The sequence below is a fragment of the Phlebotomus papatasi genome, chromosome 3, assembly GCF_024763615.1.
Source record: "Phlebotomus papatasi isolate M1 chromosome 3, Ppap_2.1, whole genome shotgun sequence".
NCBI lineage: Eukaryota > Metazoa > Arthropoda > Insecta > Diptera > Psychodidae > Phlebotomus > Phlebotomus papatasi.
The window spans coordinates 15,372,753-15,398,052 of record NC_077224.1 but is presented as its reverse complement, the minus strand read 5'-3'; the positions used below and the strand labels follow the sequence as shown (position 1 = coordinate 15,398,052).

The 25,300-nt window shown below is 31.5% G+C and overlaps 1 protein-coding gene and 1 long non-coding RNA gene across 4 annotated transcripts in view; one reads left to right on the top strand and one right to left on the bottom strand.

Annotated features, from left to right (window-relative positions):
• The window catches only part of LOC129807834 (regulator of G-protein signaling 7-binding protein), a 116,926-nt gene extending 93,276 nt beyond the window's left edge, over positions 1-23,650 (top strand). For all 3 annotated transcript variants that reach the window (XM_055857383.1, XM_055857384.1, XM_055857386.1), the window contains 3 exons: positions 19,358-19,494; positions 22,859-23,035; positions 23,193-23,650. In XM_055857383.1, coding sequence (XP_055713358.1) covers positions 19,358-19,494; positions 22,859-23,035; positions 23,193-23,314 — 436 coding nt within the window. In that variant the 3' untranslated portion in view covers positions 23,315-23,650. The remainder of the gene's footprint in view (positions 1-19,357; positions 19,495-22,858; positions 23,036-23,192) is intronic.
• LOC129807836 (uncharacterized) lies at positions 1,779-3,307 on the bottom strand. Its single transcript, XR_008752331.1, has 3 exons — positions 2,990-3,307; positions 2,241-2,544; positions 1,779-2,182 (listed from the first exon to the last, which is right to left on the bottom strand). It is a non-coding gene; the product is annotated as an uncharacterized LOC129807836 (long non-coding RNA).
• Positions 23,651-25,300: the final 1,650 nt, after the last annotated feature.

The window sequence follows — 25,300 nt, the reverse complement described above, 5'->3', positions numbered from 1 at the left end:
GACACCTCATGTTCATGCATTATTTATAGCATTGAGATAATGAAGATATTAAGTGCTACAAATCAACTTTAACACACACAACTTTATCCATAGTATGTGGTTCTATCTAATTGACTTTTACTATGTGCCTTCTATAGGGACCTATATATATGTTGAAAAAGGATAAAATAGGCCCTTAAATTCCACCTCCTTCTATATCTTTAGGCTTGACATTAACAAATTTACTACGCTCTTTGCTAACGCACATCCTCCCTGTGAACTCCATCCCTCCCCCCAAAACCCTTCCCTTGGGCCCTTTTCTTCAGAGCACCACAAATTGATATATTTATTTAGCAAGGCACAGATCCCTTAACATTTCTTCCCTTCAATCCCATGCTTGAGAAATCAAGCAATTTTCGGCAATATATTTTAAACGAGACATCTCTTCACACATACTTATCCTATTTGCCTAATTTACACTTTAAAGTGGATTTAGCAGGATGATTTAAATGACTACAGGACACATTCTTTGCTGTCAAGAAGTTTTCTACAATTTATTTCAACAACAACACACTTTAAAATATGCTCCATTTAATTTTATATATTACATTTGAGGCTTTGAATTCACAAAATACCCTCAATAAATTGAAGAGAAAATTTAGTTTTCCCACAAAAGCACTATTTGCTAACAAAACTGTGAAATTTATGGAAATTTAATAACATTTTAATTCAAATTTCCTAATTTCATTACCTATTGAACAAATCATCAGATAAGTTTTGTTTTTATAGTCTAATAATTATTATTTTATTTAAAAATTTAAAGTACTTTCCTTAATCCTGTAATTAATTTAAAAGCTGATTCGTATTCTCTATTTACACTGAGAGAAGGTTGAGTGTTACCAGGACACAAAATGAGTGTTATCACAACTCAAATTCAACACTCGAATCAACCAACCCTCAGGTGAGGCTTGGTATTACGCTCGAGGCTTTGTGTAACACTCATTGAGGGTATTCCCAAGCCTCATCGAGTGTGAGGTGGAGTGAGGCTTGTTCCAAACCTTACAGTGTGTATACAGAAACCTTTTCGTTAAAATTTCGTTTTTTTTTAAATATTTAAATAATAACACATTTTTTCTAAACAATTTTTTTTTATTTTGCTAAATTATATTGTTAACATTTTGAGAAAATTAATCTATTTAACTTATCTAAACTTTACTAAATTTATTACATTGTTTAAAAATATGGTTTCTTTTTCATTGATTTTTCTCCCTTGTGCAAAGTAGCAATTTTTACTGGATGCTCATAAAATTTTAATAATGATAAAATATTAACATTTTTGTTTTCTGGCCTTATATATTGGTACGCAAAGTAATGTTATAAAAAATAAGTGATTATTTCTTAACATACTACATAGACTTCTAGCTGATCTTCATCAACGAGGAAATGTTTAATTCTGTAAAAAATTGTTTCCTGACTCTTTCTAATGTGGAATATATGATCTTCTCTGTATGGAATATTATTATATTTTAAACCTGAAATTCCAAAAGCAAATGAAAAGAAATCTAAGTCACAGCTCTCAATACTTGAAATAAGATCTCCTACTTTTAATGGAGTTTTAACATGAAAGATTATGCTGGGAGAGAATATTTCTTCAGACGTTATGAAATTTACAAATTTTAGAGAAGCTTTAATGCCTAATGAGTACCTGACATTTATTCTGCATGCATTCTATGTCAATCGAATCTGTAATCTTTTAGGGTTTTTTTTTGTAGAGAAATAAATTTTTTTCACCTTAATATTTAAGCCTTATAATTTTTCTTAATCTTACTTGGATTTTCAGCATTGTGCTTGTTTTCAATTCCAGACACATGATCAAGAAATTTTCCGCAAAAAAATTTTCCAATGTGTTTCCAATGATCCTGCTACAGGGTTTACTATCGCAAAATCCAAATGCTTCTGAAAACAAATATCAAAATTAAATCTTGATTTCGCATGCGTATTATTCAGAGCACTTACCAAGATTAGTGCAACTGCCGTTTTGAAAACTGGACACTGGCTTCGATAGTTAACTCGTAGTGCTGATGTCCAGATGGACACCTCAGAGGAAAAGTATTAGTCCAATTTTCTTGGACCTGCTCCAGTGGCTCAGAATTTAAAGACAACCACAATTTAAGTTCCTCTTATGAGGATCCTTTCACAAGAGCTGAAAATTAAAATTATGTTAAGAAAGCAATGTAAAATAAAACTACAAAACATCGTACCAGGATCTGAACCTTCACTCTCATGTATCTAAAAAGTGACTGGCTTCACTCTTGCTCTCTTTTTGATGTAACCTTTCTTAATGTAACTGCGTCGCAGGTTTCGATATTTATCATAAAGAGTTCCTCAAATGTATCGATATCCACAAGATGGCCTAGGGATGTAATAGGTAGCCTTTTCAATTTGGTCACTGGATACATAAGCCACCTTTTCACAGCAGCATAAGGAAGCAGCTTTATTTCCAACACTTCTGGAGTTTAGATGTCTGCGCCAATTATTTAATGAAGTGCGGAACCTGATTTTGTCCTGCAATTGATATGGTGCAAAAATTGTGTATTTAGATTCTAGAGGCAAACTTGAAAGTTAGGAAAAACTCGAAAAAGAGGATATTAAATAATCCAATAACAGAGGAGAGTGTGGTCTCTTGAAAATAGAAGTTTTCCGGAAGCCTGAAATTATATCAATTTTTAGAAGCTCACACAATATCTTCACAGAACATAGTTTCTTTCTAAGAAATAGCCAGTAAAGGCAGGAAAAGAAATTTTTTTATCGATATAAAAATGTTTTAATGTTATAAGGTTCCAGAATTTAAGAAATTTTGGGATATCACCCGGTGTGACGCAATAAGGTTATGTTTGTAGATTAACATTCTACATTTTTCTTTGAATACACGAGACTCCACGTAAATCACTAAGCTAGACCACTTCTCAGGCATTCTGGACAGTTTTGGAAACGAAAATATTGTACTTACTGAGTATTTTGTGCAGCAAAGAAGAGGGTATTTGCCTCTCCTTGTGAAGTTTTCAATGTCTCCGCGGCAGCTTCCACAGAATGCACCCTGTATTGGGGCGCCTGGGACAACAGACTCCTCTACATCAACGTCCTCGTGAAAGTTCAATATCACTGATATTATCGCTCATTTTCACTTGAAACTTGAAACTGTTTTTATCAAACTGGCTTAATATCACGAAACAAATCAAAACCATCCACAACAGAGAAGAATTTGCGCAAACTGAAGTGACGCACTGACAATTGCTTCGTTGAACATTCACGAGTGTTCATTATGCACTCGAAATACAATTATTTGAGTGTTGGAGTTAGACTCATTATAAAAATATGTGGCTTGCTCCAACACGCATTATGCTCATGCATGACAAGCGTTCAGGCAAGCCTTATTGAGCCTATTCACAACACCAATTCATAAAAAATAAATTTTGTTTCAACCCTTAAGGTGGGGTTTGAGTGTAATAGGAAGTCTCACTCCGTGCGGAGTTCTTTCAACACTTATTTCAACACTCATTTATTTTGAGACCTTCTCTCAGTGACTTCTCGTATCGTGCGCAAGATGGCTAAAATACTTCCTGATCGAATTTCGAAGTGCCTTTCCCCATAGCAAAAGAAAGCGGAATAGGAATAAACAAGCGAAAAATTCCTCAGAATTTTCCAGTATCTTTCCTTGAAAAATTCCATAGGGATTTTCATTAACATATTCCAAACAAATTCCCATGGATTTCTAGAGGATTTTTTCTGTGGAATACTTCTATGGAAATGTTCGTGGATTTTAAGTGGATATTTCCACCGAAATGTTATGGAGAAATTATGAAGTTGTCACATGCATCTCATGCTTTTATTTCTGAATATTAAAGAAATAACAAAGGTCACGAGGATTTTAATATATTTTTCTAAACCAGTGATAACGAATTAATACTTTAGATAATAAAAAAATATTTTATAAAAAAAATTTCTCCTAAATTACACATTAAATTACATAAAAACAGTCTTATTTCAGGTCAGCAATCTATTTAATGTAATCCACTTCATATTATCTACAAGAAACGCATTGTCGCATAATTAATTTTATTATAATTATAATAAGAATCACTAAAAATCTTTGCAGATGGTTTTAAAACAAATTATCCATCATAATACCACTTTATTTGCTAGACTTTCGGGAAGAATAGTGGAAAAGTACATGGAAAACCCTGTGGAAAGATTGTGGAATTTTCCATGAGATTTCTCCGGTTTATCTCGCGGACGATTCACGTGCAATTTTTCATATAAATATTCCGTGGAGTTCCGCGGAATTTAGCGCTAGAATTCCAGTGGATCGTACCTGAAATTCCACTATGAGAGCTATGATTTCAATGGAATTTCCAACTCCAAATTCCATGGAAAACTTCCTGGATTTTAGCGTTAAATTGTGCGGATTATTTCAATTTGATTTATTGAATTTCCGTGGCATTTTGCTATGGAGTTTTTAGGCAGCAGACTAGGTTTTTAGACTATAGCCTACCGTGGTTTGTCATTTGACCGAAAAACGACCAAAAACGCTCGGTAGGTTTAGTGTTAAAGCTTACAAGTGAAGTTAGGATTAAAGCTTTGAGGAAGATTAAGCTTGCTTTTGGAAAGTTTTTTTTGATATCCAGAAATTAAGGTTTAGATTCAGCAAAGCAGATATGTATGCTTTTATTAAAAAAATATATTTAAGCTAAACCTCCGTAGTTTAACTGTGTTATCACACTTGCACATTAAAATTTTAATATGATTCACATTAATTGTCGCTGGTGAGAGTCCAAACGTGTAATTTGTGTGTTTGAATAATTTTATATTCAAAATTTGATCTATTTGTTAATAAAAAGGTAGACTTGGCCCGCAAAATTTGATATAAATTGATTTATAGCATTATTGCGAAAAATTAATGCGATTTTCTCTTTAATTTGTTAATGTGAAAAATATTTATGCTTTAGGTAAATTTAAACTTATTTTTGCAGGCCAAGTCCACTTCTTTATCAATAAATAGAAAAACCCCAAATATTAAGTGACTCAAAGACACAAATAACATATTTGGACGCTCACAACCGACAATTAATGTGAAACACATTAGAATTTTAATGTGCAAGTGTGATAACGCCGTTATGAGAGTTTAGAAACTCATAAGACTAAAGTATTAAGTAATGCCTAATAAATTGTGTGATTGTTTCCAATTTAGAAAATGGCTCAGCTGCTCTAATTTCTTGTCAGACAAAACTTTTCAGAAAGTTTGAATAAGGATCAATTGATTTATTTATATATAAAAAATTGCAGTCTACTGATATTTAGAAATTCGAGACTTTCAATAAATTTAAGCTCACAAACTGAACACAAGCTTAAAGTTTTGAATAAGATTGTGTTTGTGTTTAGAAAATCTCTTATATGGGCTTCAGACTAGTGACTTATAGCTGAGACATAGCGCTTAAGTCATAGTCTGAAAAGATAGAATTGTGGCTAAGCCGAAAAATTTGGAGACTTAGCTAAGGCGGTGTTTAGACTAGAGATTTAGCCCAGTTCCCAAAGGTATGAAAATCCTGAATAGCGAGCAATTTTATTGCTTTTTGAGAATCTATAGGTCACTTATCTTTAATAATCCACTCCCTAAGTTAAATTTTTCCAAAAATCATGACTGATAAGAAATTATAGTAGTTAAGCCATATGGCTAAGTCTTAGGCCTGAAGCCCGTATTAGTCTCAGAAGCTGGCCTTATACGGGCTTCAGACCTAAGGCTTAACCAAATGACTTAACTGCTCTAATTTCTTATCAATGACAATTTTATGGAAAAATTTAACTTAGGATTGTATTGTTAAAGATAAACTACCAATTAGGCTCTCAAAAAGCAACAAAATTGCTCGCTATTTAGGATTTTGAAACCTTCGGAAACTGCACAGAAAAAAATATTTTGTAAAAATGTACGTAAATGTTTGTGAATTCCTATGGGGGAGTTACGAAATGCTCGTGAATCGTATAACCCACAAACAAGTTCGTAAATGTTTGTACTTTTTTCACAAACATTGTTCGCAACATGATCATTTGACGTACGATTTTTTGTACGTTTACAAACATTTGTTCGTAAAGGTTCGTAAACACACAAAAAATGTACGTAAAATTTTGTCATTTGTTCGTAAAATGTTCGATAGGAAAACAAACATTTACGAACAAATGACAAAATTTTACGAACATTTTTTTATGTGTTTACGAACATTTACGAACAAAAAAGTACATAAAATGCTCCTCAAGTAATCATGTTACGAACAATGTTTGTGAACAAAATTTTACGAACTTGTTTGTGGGTTATACGATTCACGAGCATTTCGTAACTCCCCCATAGGAATTCACAAACATTTAAGAACATTTTTACAAAATATATTTTTCTGTATGGGCTAAACCTCTAGTCTGAAGACCGCATTAGGTTCAGTTAATTCTAGTTTAGAAAAGCTTTAAACTTCCGTTTTGAAAATGGATTGACTGTTTCGATTTCTTTTATCAAGCGATATTTTTGGGAAAATTTTAATAACTACCAATTGACTTGTCCAAATTTAAAAAAATAACTGCAAGAGACAGATGTTTAGAAATTCGAGACATTGGACAACTAGGCTAAACCTCTATTCTGCACACTGTATTAGATTTAAAAAGAATCAAATGCAGAATAAATTAAATTTAATTTCGGATCCTTAAAACCAATTTTATGTCGACTTTTATGCTGTGTCCTAAAAAAACTGTTTAAAATGAGCTGTGCGCCTTTTATTCCAAATGAGCGGTATGAGACTTCCGTACTTTGGCCTGCCTAGCGTAAATTTCACAATAAGCCATGCATTGCAGTTTCTCTGGTCAATTTTTTATGGCAAAATGATCCCTTTTTTGTAGTTTTTGAACATGAACGAAAACCCATAAAACAGAGAAATAAAATTATGGTATTAAGCTTTCTCTAAGCTTTGTTTTTCGAAGCCTCATTGAACATCCTGTGTATAATTTTACTTCTTTATTGCTACTATTTTTCTCAAAACAATAAAAATCAATAATTCAGATCACGAAAATGTACAGAAAAATACTGTCGCAATGAAGAGTTTTATTTTATGGTCAATTTCAGAAAATAAGGGAGATGGTAGAAAAAAATCTGGAGGGTTGAAGCGAATCAAATATTGCCTCAAAATGTTATGGATCGAGAAAAAAAGAATTGAGAATATCATTTGATTTTTAATTCACACCACCATGAATTTCAAATGATGCTTAACACTTGAAATAAATGCAAAATGCTCCATGGTTCCTCATGGTATTGGCCTGTTTTTTGGGGGGAATAGGAGCATGGGGGAATAGGTCGTAAAAAAATCAAGTATGTGTTTTGGCTTCCAAATGAACATACCACAAGAGATAGAAGGAAGTGAAAGCTCTCCATGCAAAATTGATTTCTTTGCCTTCTCTTTTACGTGATGCTGGCGGATGGAGGGAAAAAGCAGCACGCATTGGTGGGCGCTAAAAAGAAAAGCCTTTTTCCTGCCACATTATTCCATGTGATGGATTTAGTGTGTGAATTTCCCATTTTTGGGTGGTTGGAATTGGGAGTGAAAGTGCGAAAGAGAAAGTGAAATACGCTGATTTGTATTTTCTCTACCACCAAGATTAAATTTTTGGATAAAACATATCAAAAAAAAATGCCATGAAAAGGGAATGATGATCATTTTTTAGCGCAAAATCAACTTGAATTATAGATGAGAAGCATGACACTTTCATAAGCTTCCATTTTCACAATAGAAAATACATTTTCACTCCCTTTTCTTTCACTCCGCGCAACTTTGGCCACTCTTTATCTAATTCATAAATTACATTTGTGCACTTCTTCTATGTCATCACATAAAATTTACAGAAAAAACCCATGAAGTGGAAGTGACACCATTCATAAAAATTTTAATTCACTTTAATATCCTCCTGAATAATTCAATAAGTGGATAATATTCTTTCCTTCTCCTCCTTTATTCTTTATATATATCGCACCTCTATTACAGTTCCTTCCCCAAAAAAAAAATATACCAAGAAAATGGGTAAATGGGGTGCTGAAGTGCGAAGATGAAAAAGAAAGGCAGATAATTTAGAACAATTGAGAAGAAAGTTTTCCCCACAATTTTTCTCTCATAACAATTGGCGAATTAAAACAAACTTCCCTAAATGAAATGTGAAGAGAAGAACTTTAACAATATGTATTATTCTGTAATAGGGGAAACCGGGGTTAAGTTAGTCAGATAAATACAATAGGGGAAGGTTTTCAGCCTCTGGCTTCGGCTTATTTTCCCTTATTCTTCTTTACATGAATCTAATCATTTTTTTTTCAAAAAATGTGTCTTTTAAAACTCGCTATTAACCCTTTAAAAACGAATGGGACACCAGTGTCTCAAAAATAAAACTAATTTTTGAACAATTTAGAGAACAAAATAACTTTCTAGTCAAAAAAATTGTTTGTTGTAAAAAGAATTGTTCAAAAAAAGCAAAAAACAATTTTTAGACTATAGAAAGTTATTTTGTGCACTAAATAGTCCGAAAAATAGTTTTTTTTTTGGGACACCGGTGTCCCATTTGTTTATTTGCGAACGCTTAAAGCCTTTCCCAGGGGCCTCTCGCCATTTCATTTTTCCATACATTTTTGCATAGAGGCATTGAAAACTATCGGCAAATTTTTTCCTAAAGAGAATTGACTTATCAGTCTGATATATTTCGAAATCGTGCATTAAAAGCTGTCTAAAAATACATATTTCATTATGTTCGCCAAAATTATACAAGAACTACGAGCAAATTTGTTTAAGTCGTGGTGCAATAGCTGCAAAATTTTTACAAGGAAAGATGTAAAATAGCTTCACTTTTTATTAGGCTTAATGGGCCCCTGTCTTCCTCTTAATAACTTTAATTTGTGCCTCCTTGAATTATAAATATGGGTCTGTATAGTTCAATTGAAGTCCCTGAAGTTCCTAATTTAGCCCCAATTCCCCCTATGAAAATTTACGATGCGATAAAATTTGAAATGTTTGATAATTCGGTGTCAGTAGTACTTCAAATTGTATTTGAAATAGCAAGATTCATTATCCGGAAAATTAGAATCATGAATTCAAAATAAACTAAATTTGCTTGAATTGTTTTAATATCGATTTACATAATTTACAAAAGAACTTAATATTACTAGAACATATTTTTAATTGCTGATAAATAAAAAGACGTCATAGAGTCTAAGAAGTATGCTGAATTTGATTCAGTATAGAATCGGAAATATATGCAGTCACTTAACCAAAAAAAAAAAAAAAATGGAAAACTTTATACCACTTTAGATGAGTTAAAAATTTATTGATACTTCATAGTTGTTGCTAAAAAAAGTATCTTGTACTATTCTAAAATCTATGAAGCTTTCTCTTGGCAATTAAGGGAATTATACTACTTTAGACGAGTTTATTTATTGATGTCTACTATCACTTGATATAAGTTAAAAAAGATAATTCTTGGATTACAAAAATGTATTATAGACTCCCTTGGGAGAGGAAGTCTTTTTATCACAATGTTAATTAGACGCAGAATTTATACCACTTTAGACTAGTTAATTTTTTATGTCTACGACATATTTCCATAAAAATGATATAGAATTACTTCTACAATCCTAAAATCAATAAAGATTTATAGTACTTTAAAATACTATTTAATAATTTAATATCAGGGTATTTATACCACTTTAGACGATTTTAAGACACTGGCACCTCTAATAAGTATTTAGGAAAATATCTCATATTATTCGAATACTACTTGCAAAACTTTCTTACTTAAAACCTAGAATGTTACTTAGAAGTACATTGGTCTTTTAATTTACATTCATAGGTTTTAGACGAATTGTTAGGACTACAATTTTACTATAAGTATTACAGATGATAAACTCCCTACAATAGAGCTACTATAAACAATAAAGGGGTTAACTTTTAGTATTTTTAAATATCAGATAATGTGTGTAATGTGAAGGATCGAAATTCTTTAGGCGAGTTCTTAAGATACTGTTAACTAATGATAAATTAGTACTCTAGACAGTAAGTAAAGATCAGTGAAATTTTCTTCTCAAAGCTAAAATTGCTATTTAGCACTATTGTGATAGATATGTGTCTCGCTCAACTTTAGACGAGTTAGTAATAGTTAAACGTTATCTTAAGCACAAAAGAGAATAAATAATACTTAAACAAATATTACTTAAACTCAAAAGCAAAATCACAATAATGGTTTCAGATTATGACTCATACTATACTTTAGACGAGTAACTGACTGACTATTTTATTGACATTATGAATCTGGTTTTCAATCATCCTACAACTTGTTGATTTTTTTATTTCACGACTATGATTGAAATTAAAATTGTTGAAATAAAATTAGACTAAAATCGTCTAAATTTCATTAATTCATTTATATTTTCAATCTTTGGAGGAAAAATAAAGAAAGAATAAATCAAAGAACAGGAACAGTCATTTAAAGAACTAATTTATTTTATTAAAATAAGTTTGTCTAAATCGATTTAGAACTGATTCAAGACCATCGACGAAAATTTGATATTAGTGATTACAAAAAGAATTTTGTTATATTTATTTCTCAAAGTAAAATTGCAATACTAAAATATAAAATCAAACTTGTATCACTTATGCTTCGATATTCGTCGAGATATTAAAGTAGATATTTTTAGTCTAACAAATTTTCGTATACGATAGTTGCCTTGAATAAGTCCATTAAGCGATTTTCAAGTTCAAAAACTAAAAGGACTCCAGAACACGTATTTCTCAACCAATTTGTCAAAATTTAAGTTCTTTAGAAAGGTCTTGAAATATCTGACAAATCTGAACCAATTAAAATCGGTTATAAACCGGATATGAGCTGTTAATTATACTACGATGAGTACAATTCCCTTTCCATGCTTTGAATTGCCAAGCAACTGTAATGATCTATGTATTAATCTAAAATCTAAGTCACGAATTCAAACATTTCGCAGTGTTGAAACCCTTTACTAATTAAACTCGTCTAAAGTAGTCTAAATATGTTTTTTTTTATAAAACTTTGTAGCAGCATTTATTTTAAAGTGTTAAAGCAGATTGAAAATTTTGAGTTCAGTTACCGATATTGAATGAGAGAAAGGGATAAACGGAGAATCAAAATCGTCTAAACTGGTCTAATACTGATCCAATTGAAAAAAGTCGTTAAAAAAATACCCTCTCAATCCGGAGAAAAGAATACTTTAATATTAAAGAGGCTTATATTTAAATTAACTCCCCAGTTGTAACCTTGCCATGAAAGTGATGTTTTGTAAAATATCTCACGGAAATTTCTGATGAAATTTCACCACAATAATCTCCCATTCTGCCCCCCAAAAACATTTCCCTTCCAAAAATTGTGCTTTCCTAATTCATCAGCTAAATGTGAAATACAATTGCTGAGTGGTATTATGTTATTTTGCTGCAGACCTATTTCTCCCACACCCCACCTTTTAGCATTTGCCAAAAATAAATGGTTGAGCCCCATTAAATTCAGGCCCTGAAATACAGACATACATCCCAATGATGATGAATGAGTGTCGTATGCAGTCAAGTGTAAATATTTGTTTTGGATGAAATTAGGTGTCAAAGACCGGCCAATGTTAGGGAAAATGGGTGGAATATTAATATGATCCGGGGTTTGTCGCATCTTTTGATACACCTCGTGCGTATACTTGAGTTCAGGCAAAGATCAAAAAACCCCTATCCCTTCCTCCGCATAGAACCCTGTACTAAATTGGTGGAAGAGAACTTTTCCACATTGACGCCAGAAAATTTTGCCGTAGCACTTCGCGATGAGGGTGGAAAACCCTTGTTTTTGCCCAATAAACCAGGGACATACACACCGGAGGTACAAAAACGTCAGAGAATGTGTGTGTAATTAAAATGTGAATGAGCAGAGGGATAGGGGGATGAGTTCTCTCTACCAACAACTCGATGGAGCTAATTATGTGTGCGAGAAAATAATTACTCAAGAATTCCTATTATTATTATTCCACTTGACATTCTTCATCCGAGCACACGGTTCTCATCTCAAATGATAAGGATTTATACAAAAGACAACATCGCAACGAGGAATGGAATATTTTCATAAAAACCATTTTTCCTCCTCATACAAATTCTTGTCATCAGAAAACTGTCAGTTTTCCTATGGAAATTACGAATAAAATTGCTATTACACTGATGTCAGTCGTGGGATTCATGCTACGTTAGACTAGTTAATAAGTTTATTTCCCATTGATATGAGAATAAAATAACTTTTACTATGTTGAACTCTGTGAAGGGTTTGCCTTGATGTATAAGCTATTTGGCACAGTGTCACTTGATCTAGGATTTATACCACTTTAGACCAGATAAAAATTTATTTACACTTGATAACTATTGATTTAAAAATAAAGAGAATAACTTGCACTAAATAGCAAAATCCAAGAAGCTTTTTCCCTGCAGTTAAAATGGAATTTATACCACTTTCGACGAGTTAAAAATTTATTGACACTTGATAACTATTACCTTAAAAATAAAGAGGATAACTTCTACTAAATACTAAAATGTAAAAAGATTTCTCACTGCAGTTAAAATGGGATTTATTCCACTTTAGACGAGTTTATTTTACTGATGTCTACTATCAATTGGTATAATAAATTATAGAGAATAACTCTCTTAGTATACTAAAATCTACTAACGTGTCTTTTTGGAGTTAAAAATTCTATTTAGCACAATGTCAATTGGATATGAAATTTATACCACTTTAGACGAAACATTTTTTTTTAAATATTTATTACATATTTAAGAAAAAGAAACATAATTATTTCAATTATGCTAAAATATATGAAGTTATCAACTTGTAATTGGAATTATTTTTACAATATCTGGAGTGTTATCCAATGCAGGATTTATACCACTATAGACGAGTTAAAAATATATTGACACTTATTAATAAAAGTGCTATAAAAAAAGAATAACGTGTACTGAATACTAAAGTCTAAGAGGCTTTCTGCCAGCGGTTAAATGAGAGAATTATACCACTTTAGACTAGTTTATTTTATTGATGTCTACTATTAATTGGTATGACAAGTTAAAGTGGATTACTCTGAGTATACTAAAATCTACTAACGGGTGTTCTTTAGAGTTAAAAATGTTATTTAGCACAATGTCAATTGGATATGAAATTTATACCACTTTAGACGAAACAATTTTTTAAAAATATTTATTACAATTTTCAAACAAAAAGAAACATAATTATTTCAACTATGCTAAAATATATGAAGTTATCAAGTCGTAATTGGAATTATTTTTACAGTATCTGGAGTGTTAGAGTATTTATACCACTTTTATTGATATTTCTAATTTTATTATTACGAATTACTATTATACTTAAATCTATTGGACTTTCACACTGGAGTTAAAAAGGGTTTAGTACCACATTAGACGACTTTGTTTTATTGATATCTACCACCAATTAGTATAAAAAATTCAGGAAAATAACTCTTATTATGCTAAAATTTATTATAGTTTCTCTTGGGAGCTAGGAATCCTATATAGCACAATGTTAATCAGACGTAGAATTTATACCACATTATACGAAGTAATTTCATTGGTATTTACTACAGATAGCCACAAAAACTACATGGAGTTACTTCAATTATACTAAAATTTATGAAGTTATCTCTTTGGAATTACAAAATATTTTCATCGCCTTAAAAGGGCTATTAGATGTAGAATTTATAACACTTTAGACGAGTTAGTTTTATTAATATAATTTTTCACAAACAATATAATATTTCCATGCCCGTTAAATACTCAACTTGCAAATGAATTGTCTTTCGAAACACTCTAGCAGTATGTGTGAGACGTGTACTTCTTTAGACTAGTTATTTTTCGATTTATATTTTCTATTATGATTAAAAATTAAATCGCTAATTTTTTCTGAGATTAGTGAACATTTATTTATCAAATTAGATATTTTTTAACACTCTGACACGGTATATGGGACTTAGATATCTTTAGACGAGTTCATTTTATCAATACCTTTTCATGTATGTATAAAAACAAACCTTAATTCTATTCGGTATTATTCATCTCAGAACTGAACTTCGTTTTTTTAGCACCATAGCGATATATGTAGGATTTGTACTTCTTTAGACGAGTTCATTTCATTCACGTTTTTTGCTATAAGAATTGCATAGCACGTCCCATCACATGAAGTATTTTTTTTAACACATCAGCGTTACATGTGAAACTGGTCCTACTTTAGACGTATTAATAAAAAAAAATTATCGTCTAAATTATTTAGAAAAATAACTTCTGTATTTCCAAAATCTTTACAGCTTACTTCCTTGAAGATGGGAAATTTAATTAGCAGGTTAATATAATGTGTAAAATTTATAATATACATTAGACGAGTTAATAAAATTCTGCTACTTTCGACTTTCTCCTCCCGGTGAAAATGTGAAATAACACAATGAGAAAGTATAACTCAAAATCAGTGGAGTGCTTATCATCCACTTACATTTGCAAAGAAACATAGTGATGTAAGGTATAACTTTAGACGAGTTGCTGACAGCTTTATATATGGGGGTGACATTAGCTCTGAAAACTGCGACCGGTTTTCGTGTAATTCTTTCCCTGTTTTCGTACACATTTCACGATATATCTCCAAAACTACGCAGTTTAGGGTTTTTGGTTGCCTCTTCGTTATTAAATTGGCTTTTATCTTGTATTAGTATTTTTTGCTAATTCATTCTACAATGACAGAAAACAGCTAATAAACTCAAAAGTTTTTTCGGCACGCTAGAAACATATGAGAAACATATGAAACGTCATGCCCTGGTTTTATATTTCAATATAAGTATAAAAGAAAAGAATTTTATCAATAAAAAACGTCCATTGAGAAAATGTCAATTATTACAATTAAATACATTAGGATTAGTGTTAGATATGGAGTTTATACCATTCTTTAGACAAGTTTATGATATTTCAAGTTATTACTTAGTTATAAAGAGAAATTTTGTTACTTCAGACGAGTGGAGCCATTTTAATTGACGCTAGAATAAGTATATTGGTATAAAAAATTGTATTCTGAAAAATTATACCACTTTAGACGAATGGGGAATTCTATTGTCTCTGGTATTAATAAGGGTACGTCCTTCGCTTTACCAAGCCATATTAATCCCTGTATTTGCACGTGAAAATCCATATATAGCACAATTGTGTCAAAAATGTAGGATTAATATTACTTTAGACGAGTAACTGACACCGCCATCTATTGCAAAGTTAATGTAATAATTTATATAATAGAATATGATGATCAAATATCCTCTCTTGAGTTTTCTTCCCTAATTTTTGTCACATTGACAAAATCGATACTTCATTTGACAAGTATCCTGTCCAACCGAATTATTAAGTCTCCTGGTGGCATTCTGCCCTTTCTACTTGGATTAATTTCCCTTTCAAGTGAGAGAAAATTCATTAAGAAATTACACGAGTGATTCCTTGTTAAAGGACAGAAAAAATCAGTGTGACGCTTTTTGTTAGTGATAATTGCCCCTATAATTTCCTCCCCTATCAAATTACACATTCTGTGGAGGGGGGCTGTTGGGGGGATCCTTAGAAAATAAATGAGCACAAAATTTGTATACAAAAACACCTCTGAAAATTGGTAGGTAAGGTACCTAATTTCCTAGTGCTTCCGCCAACAGGGAAATGAAAAGCCCGCCCCTCGTGACTTTATCCAAATCACTGAGGGCTTCTCCACTTTATCGATAGGAATCACCAAAGAAATTAATCTTTTTTTTCTTCACTCTCTTGCTCTGAGGAAGTTGCGGGAGAAGAGCAAGTTTCTGAAGAATACGGGAATGGGATAAAAAATTGAGCAAGAGTATTTAAATTCAATTTATCATGTGGAATTGATTAGGCACTTCATTAAAATTAATCGAATATTTTGGTTTGTGCGGAGGATGGGGTTATAATGAATTCCTTTCACGTACAATATCATGTGAAGTCCTTAAGTAAATATTATTCTTGCTACTAATACACACATCTCAAAGAGTTTGTTGAAATAATATTGAGAATTTATATTAATTCACTCTTAGTAATGTCGAAATTCTACTATTACACTTCTTGGGGTGTTTCCTCCCAAAAAGGGAAACTTTCCTCCGTATCCCAGCAAAGTATCATTTAATCTGGCACGTTAAATTACCACAAAATGGTAATTTATCCAAGTGCTATGAGTTTTCTTTTTGATTAAAGTGTCTAATTTGGAATTGGCCACATTGGAATAAATCCCCCTAGGATAATAGGAGTGGGATTTGTGTGGTGAAGAAAATTGCAAGATGCTATACTTTTTCAATCTTTCACTTAACTACAAAATTCTCCCAACTTCCAAATGACTGACGAGAATCATTTAGAGAGCTGAACAGAAAATAGCCTCTATATCGCTCATTTGAATTTACAAGGGCGTAACTCAATTATACAAAATTCAGAAATGTAAGAAAATGTCCTTGAAGCACTTATAAAAACGGATTTTTCAAGGTCAAAACTTAAAAACACTCTAGAAAGTGTACTTTTTAATTGAAAGGAAAAAGTTTGGGATCAATTGAAAGGTCTTGGAATTTATGACAAGTCTGAACCACTGCCAATCGCTTATAAACCGGTAATTGCTCTTTTATGGACCGATAATTAATTTTGGGTTATCTTCTAAACCAAATGCCAGGCAAGTTGGTCTTTTTATATGGAGTTATTTGAAGCCAATTCCTAAATAGATCTCGGACTCAGCTCACAGTGCTCCAAGGAAAAAAATTATTTAAACAAAAATTAGTATATTTATCCCTCCATACGGAAAGGTATCTTATAATACGGAAAAACTTCTCACTTTTTAAATAATTAGCATTACGGTCACGAGTGCAGAAAAATTCCCATAAGCATTTGTATGTGAAAGTAAGAAATTGGCTTCAACTTTGAAGGCCACTCGCCAGGGACTAGTTCTAACCATTTAAGGACAAGAAGGTAAAAAATCGGGGGTCAGAAAAAATCACTTTTTCTGGCTTCTTAGTGCAAAGCATAACTTTAGAAGATCGTAGGAAAAATTTCATATTTGAGTCACCGATGACCCAATATATAAAAAGAATATAAAAGAAGAATATATAAAGAATATATAAAAGTGTCTTTGAATTATCCCTGATAATGGATTTTTCAAGGTTTAAAGTCCAAAAGATTCTAGAAAGTGAATTTCTTAACCGGAAGGGAAGTCTGGATTCATTAGAAAGGTTTTGGAATCTCTGACAAGTATAAATCGGCACCAATCGGCTATTAACCGATAGTGAACCTTTAATGGACCGATAATTAATTTTGGGTGATCTTACTGAGTAAATTCGAATTATTATCAAAATTAATTAGGGTTATTATCGGTTTATACCTATCTAAAACTGGTTCAGATTTGTTATAGATCCTAGAGTTTTTCAGTTTGGTTAAGACGCTTTCTAGAGTATTTTAATCGTTTGACCTTGAAAAATTCGTTATTAGGAATATTTCAAGGATATTTTCGTATGTGCTTAATATTTCACATACGATACTCCAGAAAGCGTATTTCTTAACCAAAAATGAAAAGCTTTGGGTTTGTTGGAAAGGTTTTGATATCCTTAACAAATCGGAACCGGTTCCAATCGGTTATTGATCGGTAATAAATCCTTTAATGGACCGTTAATTAATTTTGGGTAATCTTTCAAATGAATTATAACTCGACTTTACAGGAAGTAAACTAAATTATAGGAAATATTAGGAATATAGAAAAGCATCTTTGAAATATTCCTGATGGGTCCTGGTCAAAATCCTGCAAGCCAAAATCCCGAAAGCCAAAATCCCGAAAGCCAAAATCTCGAAAGCCAAAATCTCGAATTCTTAAAAGTGTCATAGCTACTCCCACGATTACATCCGTACTAATTTCATCCCTTTCACGATTTTGAACATTCGGGATTTTGGCTTTCGGAATTTTGGGCTTTTCGGGATTTTGGCGTTCGAGATTTTGGCTGCCACCGATTCCTAATAATGTATTTTTCAAGATCAATAGTCAAAAAGGCTGTACAGAGCATAATTTTTAACCGAAAGGAAAAAGTTTGTGTTCCATGGATAGGTTTTGGAATCTCTGAAAGCTAAACCGACTCCCATCGATTATGCACCGATAGTGAATCTTTAAAGAACCGATAATTAATTTTAGATAATCTTACTAGCTATAAAGTCGTATTATTGCCAAAATTAATTATCGGACCACAAAAGGGTTATTATCAATTCATAACTAACTAAAACCAGTTCAGATTTGTTAGAGATTCCAAAACGTTTTCAACGAACCCAGAGTGTTTCATTTTAGTTAAGAAATACGCTTTCTAGAGTATTTTAACGTTTGACCTTGAAAAATTCGTTATTAGGAATATTACAATGATATATTCGTATGTGCCTAATATTTCCTATAGGACACTATAAAAAGCGTATTTCTTAACCAAAATGAAGAACTTTGGGTTCGTAGAAAAGTCTTGGAATCTCTAATAAATAATCTGAACCGGTTCCAATTGGCTATGGACCGATAATAGGAACAACTCAGTTATAGGAAATATTTGGATGAAAACGTCCTTGGATTATTCCTAATTCCGGATTTGTCAAGGTCAAAACTTGAAACGACTCTAGAAAGTGCATTTCTTAACAGAAAGGACAAAGTTTGGGTTCGTTGAAAAGGTCTTGGAATCACTGACAAATCTGAACCATTTCCAATGGATTATGAGTCGGTAATGAACTGTTTTTAGACAAATAATTAATTTTGGGAAATATTTAAGTGAATTTATAAATAGTTCCAAATCCCTAGAGTGATCCCTATGGCGATTTCCATTTAAAGCACTGTAAAATGCATTAGAATAAAATTTTACTATTAAACAGTTTATATAGCGTGAAATAATTATCCACAAATTGAAACTTTTACAGCCCCTACTAAAAAAAAGCTCCTCAAAATTAGTTGTGTTTCTGACAATCCAAATGAGCGATATGCAGACTCTAATTTTGCCGAATGGAAAATATCCTTCACATCTTCAAATGTGCTTTTTTGTCCAAGTGAGTGGGAGAGAGCTTTTTTTGCAAGAAAGAATGGGGATTTACAAGCTTTACATCCTACCCTCATTTCTCATCTCATTAAATTAATGGTTTGGTTTCCATTGCCTCTAACTTTTAAATAGAAAGTTATTAGTTGATTTAGCAAATGGTCTCTTGTATCTTGTTTTTTTTTTGTTCCACAGAGCTGTGTCTGAAGGAATTGTTGCTGATAATCCACACTTAGTCCTCCTCTTCTATCTATCGCAACTTTTCCTGCGAGAACTCATCAAAAGCTACCGCCTAGTGCAAGTGATACCCATGGATATGTCCGGATACTATGGTAAATATTTCCAAATTGCAAAACCATCGTGGTATATAAAATGCAAAATAGTAAAAAAAAAACTCAATTGCATTTGTTTACTTTCCGCGTCCAGTCAGTGATTGGAATAAATAAAATTATTGCCATTATTGCATTTTTTTTATGTATACAAAAATATATTCAAACATTTTAACGACAAATAAAAATTTTTATTAACATGTTGAAAGTTTATAAAAGAATCTCTATGTTTATTTATTGCACTAGGTGGAATTGAGGGTCATTAATATTGAACATAACCTCAAAATTAAAATTTTATTTTTACAAAATTATGGGGAAAAATGTGTAACTTTGAAGGTAGATCTAATTAAACAATCGTAACACTCATTCGATGTTACAGGGGCACAAAGTTAGAGTGCTTTTGGTGTTGATGGGGTAGATTCACACATTCATTACGGAGAGAATCCTTTTTTTTTATTTAAATAAAAAACATTTAGGAACTGCACTATAAATAATTCCGGTAACCAAAGGAAAAAAGAAATAAAAAGAACTAATAAAATTCATATTTACTTGTAAATAAAGTTCTGAAAAAGAGGTTAAATGCAACCAACTAAAACATAACCTCAAATATCAAATTTATTCACATTGTTATTATTACTTCTTCCAATTTATCTATTTTTACTTCAAATAGACGCTCTTAACGAAGACTTACTTTTTAGAATCTTCTTACTTTGCTAAAATGATCCTAAAATTAAAAGTTATTAAAGCCTTAACCTTAAAAATTAAATTCACATCTTTGTTTCTATTTATATTAAGAAACACCTCATTGGCTAATATTCAACTCCAGTGAAATTATGTTCTTTGAACTTTGCCAAAAGAATCCTAAATAAAAGTTTTTCAAAATATGACCTAAAAAATCGAAGTCTTTTAAAATCTTTATCAAGGACAAGGTATACTTGTCTATTTGCAGTATAGTATGCACTTCTAAAAGGTTTTAAAGCTTGATAAAAAGGCTAAAAGCTAAAAGGTAGTTGCAAAAATTAAAATGCAACCTAAAAATCTATTTCTCGTTCATCTTTTTTTCTCTTTAATATTCTTGAGATTTTGTTTATTTTTTATTCAACGTTCAAATTTGGTTAAAAGAAATATAGAATATAGGTAGAGATGGTTAAATAACTGAAATATAACCTCAAAATTGGATTTTGTTGTGATTTTCACTCATTTTGACCTAGTTTTCCTTATAATTTTTGCAATAAAGCTGATGTTTATTATTGTTAAATTCTTATAAATAGACAATAGAAAAGATAGAAATTTAGTGCTGAAGTATTTGACACATAACCTCAAAGATTTACATTTGGAATATTTTCCGTTAGAAAAAGAAGTTCTATTTCGATTAAAATATTACCGATTTTGACATAATTTAACTGCAATTTTTAAAGGTTAATTTACAAATGAAATAACTGAAAAATTTACTGAGATTTTTTCCTTTTTTTCGTTGAAAAATTTTGAGGTTATACTTGGTTGAAACTTGAAAATTCAAATTAACTATTTGGCAAATTAAGCTTTAAATTCATTTTATTTCTTTCTATGCTGCAGATTTATTAAATGCTTGAAATTTGTCAACCGAAACTTAAGACTGCTGAAATAAAAATATTTGAAACATAACCTCGAAGATTCGAATTTTGGGTTATTTTCTGTCAAGGAAGAAATAGTTCAATTCGTATGAAGATTTTAACAGTTTTTACTTGAATTTAATGCAATATTTGGAGGTTATCACTTGCCAAATGAAAGGCCTTCTCAATTCCTTTACATCCTAGAATAGCAATGTACTTTCTTGGTATTTATTGTTATTATTATTTAAACAATGCAAGAGGAGCGGACCCTATCGATTTTGATTTATAAACAAATAGAGATCTTGAAGCTACACTATTTCCGTGAGATCTCTGGTTCAAGTCTCTTAGTTGCTGCAAAAAAAATTGAGGTTATGTTCAATTTAACCTCAAAAAATCAAAATAAAGAGAAAGTTGCGAACTAGTTTTTAACTTAAAGTGAGTGCATCGGAGGTGAAACAATTGGCAAATGAAAGGATTATAAATAAATTATATACCAGAACTGTGAATGGTAATATATTTTCTTGGTAGGTACTTACTATTTGTCAGTACAGTAGAGTCTCACTATAGTCCGTATTTGGTTCTATATTTGACACTTGGGTCGCACTATAGTCCTTGTCATTTTTTAAAATTATCAACGACTTTTAGTATTGAAATTGCTCGACGGCTTCCACTTTCTTTCTCTTCATTATGGATCACAATTATCACAACTACTCAATAAAATTTGCCAAAAATATTAAAATAATTATAACAACATTGCATGTTGCGTACTAAAAAGCATAACCTAACTTAAAATCAATGTTTTAAAATCAACGGTCGATAAATTGTGGATTATAGAGCGATGGTTTACAGTGGGACTCTACTGTATATTATTCACTCTCTATTTTTTTTTTAATATAATGAAACAATGTAAGATGATGCATTAAATTTGTTTTGATTAATAAATAAATAGATATCTTGTAGCAATGTTCTTGCCGTGAGAACAATGGCTCAAGCCTTGCAGTTCATTAAAATAATTGAGGTTATTCAACTTAACCTTCAAAAATCAAGTTGAAGAGAAAGTTTCGGAGTGAAACAATTTCTTAAAAAAAAAGAAATGTGAGGTTATGTTTGTCTTAAACTATAAACTGCAGAAAATAAAAAAAAGATTGTATGGAATTTTATGGCTATTTTAGACATTATAATTGTAAGAAATATAAGAAATTCTAACCTTTAAGAAACTTATTCCAAAAATTTAAATTCTAACCGCAATTTTTTGTTATGCATCATTACGTCAGAAGTTAATTCTATCACGTTTGTTTTTCTCTGAGAATTGCCGTTCTGAATAAGGACAGGGATATTTGAAGCCCCATTCCTTGGCACTTCAAAGTTAGGTTAAGTTTCGTTCTTTTAGAGATTTCAACCATTTTTACCTGGAAACCTTTTACTTCCTTTAATTATTTTAAGTGTTATTTTAACACCAAAAAACTTAATAAAAAAAGCGAAAAACTAGGAAAATTCTCACACTAGGATAAGATGGGGTAATTTGGAATCATGTGTATTTTGGAATTTTGAGACTTTCTCACGGTTTTAGATTGTCATAGAGAAAACGGAAACCACGAAGAAGTACAAGACTCTACATTCAAGAGTATTTCTTCGTTGTTTTTTTTTTCCTTTTGCCATCTAAAACTGTTTGTAAATCTCAAAATATCAATATTTTTACTGCATTTGAGGTTATGTTTAACATAACCTAAATTTGCAAACTAACCTAAAAATTGTTTTTTTTCGTGTTTTTGCAGAAAATCGAGCGGGTCCTTCGAATTTGGGAAATGTCATAAGTCAAATACTGCTCTGCAAGCAAATAACACCAGATTTTAATCAAGAAGAACTGTGTAGCATCAACAAGGACTCCCAGGAGATCGCCCACCTCCTTGCAGAAATGCAAGAATTTATGCCACAACAAGAAATCTATCTTGGTAAAACTTCTCTTTTACCATTGAAACATATTGCCAAAAATATTTACAAGAAAATTGTTCCAATGGTGCTTTTTGCTTTATTTGAAATTCCATGAGAGAATCGTACTAAATTGTTCATCCTTCTAACTTTTTGGCTATTTGTCTTTTTTTTTCACAGAACGAAATGCTGCACTTGCTGGAGATGATACAAATGGACCTTGGCCGGCAAAGAGGCGTCGCAATTCACTGTACAAAAATATGGGACTTTTGTGTTGTGTCTCACGGCCCAATTATCTCTGAGAGTAACTCAATGGCATCCAAAAGATGTGCAAAATCAACTTATGATACCGACAAGGAATGATTTGTAAGAATAATAATAAAAAAAAGAGAAATAGCCCAAAGAAGAGAGTGAAAAGAAAAATCAATTGAGAGAAACAATTTTTTCGAATGAAAAGCAATATTTTTCCTCCACCCCAAAAAAAATAAAACTTTTTGAACCAAAAAAACGCAAAAAGTAAACTGTGTTTCATATAAAAAATTATATAATTATATTTAGTAGGAAAAGAGGGCGAAAAAGTGGAGAAGAAAAAAAAACTTTATAAAGAACAATTATTGAATTTTATGCACATAGAGACATTTGACAATTTTAGCCAAGTATTATATTAGATAAAAAAAGAGAAATAATATTGTAACGAAAATTTTATCAGTTGAATGAAAATTTAATTAAAAAGAATTTCGGCACATGTGTTAGTTGATATTAAAAAAAAAGAAAATTGTCAATTTGCACATATTAAACGTAGATGAGAAATTTAGATTGAAAAGAAGAAAAAGAATCCATTTTTACCCGATTAATAGTGAAGAGTGTGATCGTCAATTATTGAATGAATAAAACTTCCAATAAAAATTAATATTTATCATTTTCACTCGCCACTTAAAAATCAAAATAATTATTGGCAAAATTTTCAACGAACCGCAAGCCTATTTCAAATATTTGCAATCAATATTTTACCGTTAGTCAATGCAAATTTTACATTTCACCCCCCAAAATGCATAGTGTTAAATTTATGAATTTTTTAAATAATTTTCGCCTATATGCTAACAATTCAACAATATTTAACCTTACACACATTGCTGTACTGCGGCTTTTTCCAGCCAAAAATATTGCCACTCAACTTTTCACACGTTAAATAAACAAAATGCCACATTTGCGTCGCAGAGCTATTCATTTCTAGCGTCGCAGTTAATATTTTATTAGGCTAACAGAATATTTGGGAATGTGAGGTTATGTTGGACATAACCTAAAAAACTCAGGAAATACAGTAGACTCTCTCTCAATTGGGCATTTGGGACAAAATGTCATCCGGTTTATCGATAGATTTGGGCGTCAAAGCCTTTGTAAGTTCCACAAAAAGCGCTCAATTGTAAAGAATCACGATAAAGTAGGAAGAACTAAAGCGAATTTGAGCAAATTTGCTTCATAATTAAACGTGAAAATTGCCAACAAAATTTTGTGCCCGATTGAAAAAGAGCCGATTGAGCGAGAGTCCACTGTATTCTCATCTTAAGTAAAAGGGGTGGCAAAGCGTTCCAGGCTTTGCGAAATGCTCAAACTCGTTACTTAGGTGCTGCACTTCAAAAGTACTTTCGCATCATTTACCATTTACCGGTTCTCAACCGATTTGAACCGATTTATGAATCACTCAAAGCACCCCTAAAATAGTTTTAAGAGTAATAAAATTGATTTTCGGACAAAAAATTACTTATCGGTTTATAAGCGGGGTATTGCCGGTTCACAACCGATTTGAACCCATTTATAATTCACACAGTATATTTCATCAATTTTCACCTCAGGAGTAATTTATTTGAATTTCGTATAAAAATTAGTTATCGGTTATGAACCGGTTCATTACCGGTTAAGAACCGTCTGGAACCGGTTTAGTTTTATAGGAAAGTCCAAGACCTTTCCAACGAGCCCAAAGACGATCCCATTCGCTTTATAAATGCGCTCTCTAGTGTCTTTTTTAACCTTTGACCTTGAAAAACCATTATTAGGAATTATTCATTTTTTTCGCGAAGCGAGAAAAGAACAACAAAATGTATTTCCATCTCTGTCGGGCTATTTTTTCAAAGTTACTGAAGGACTAATGTAACTAAAAAGTCATACCCGACAGCAATTTGAGTATCAGTTGCCCAGTAATAAATCATCTAAAATCACTCAATTTGCGTATGATGTATAATACCATGGTAAGGAATGGGTTAATTTACATTTTGATACCAAAAATACAG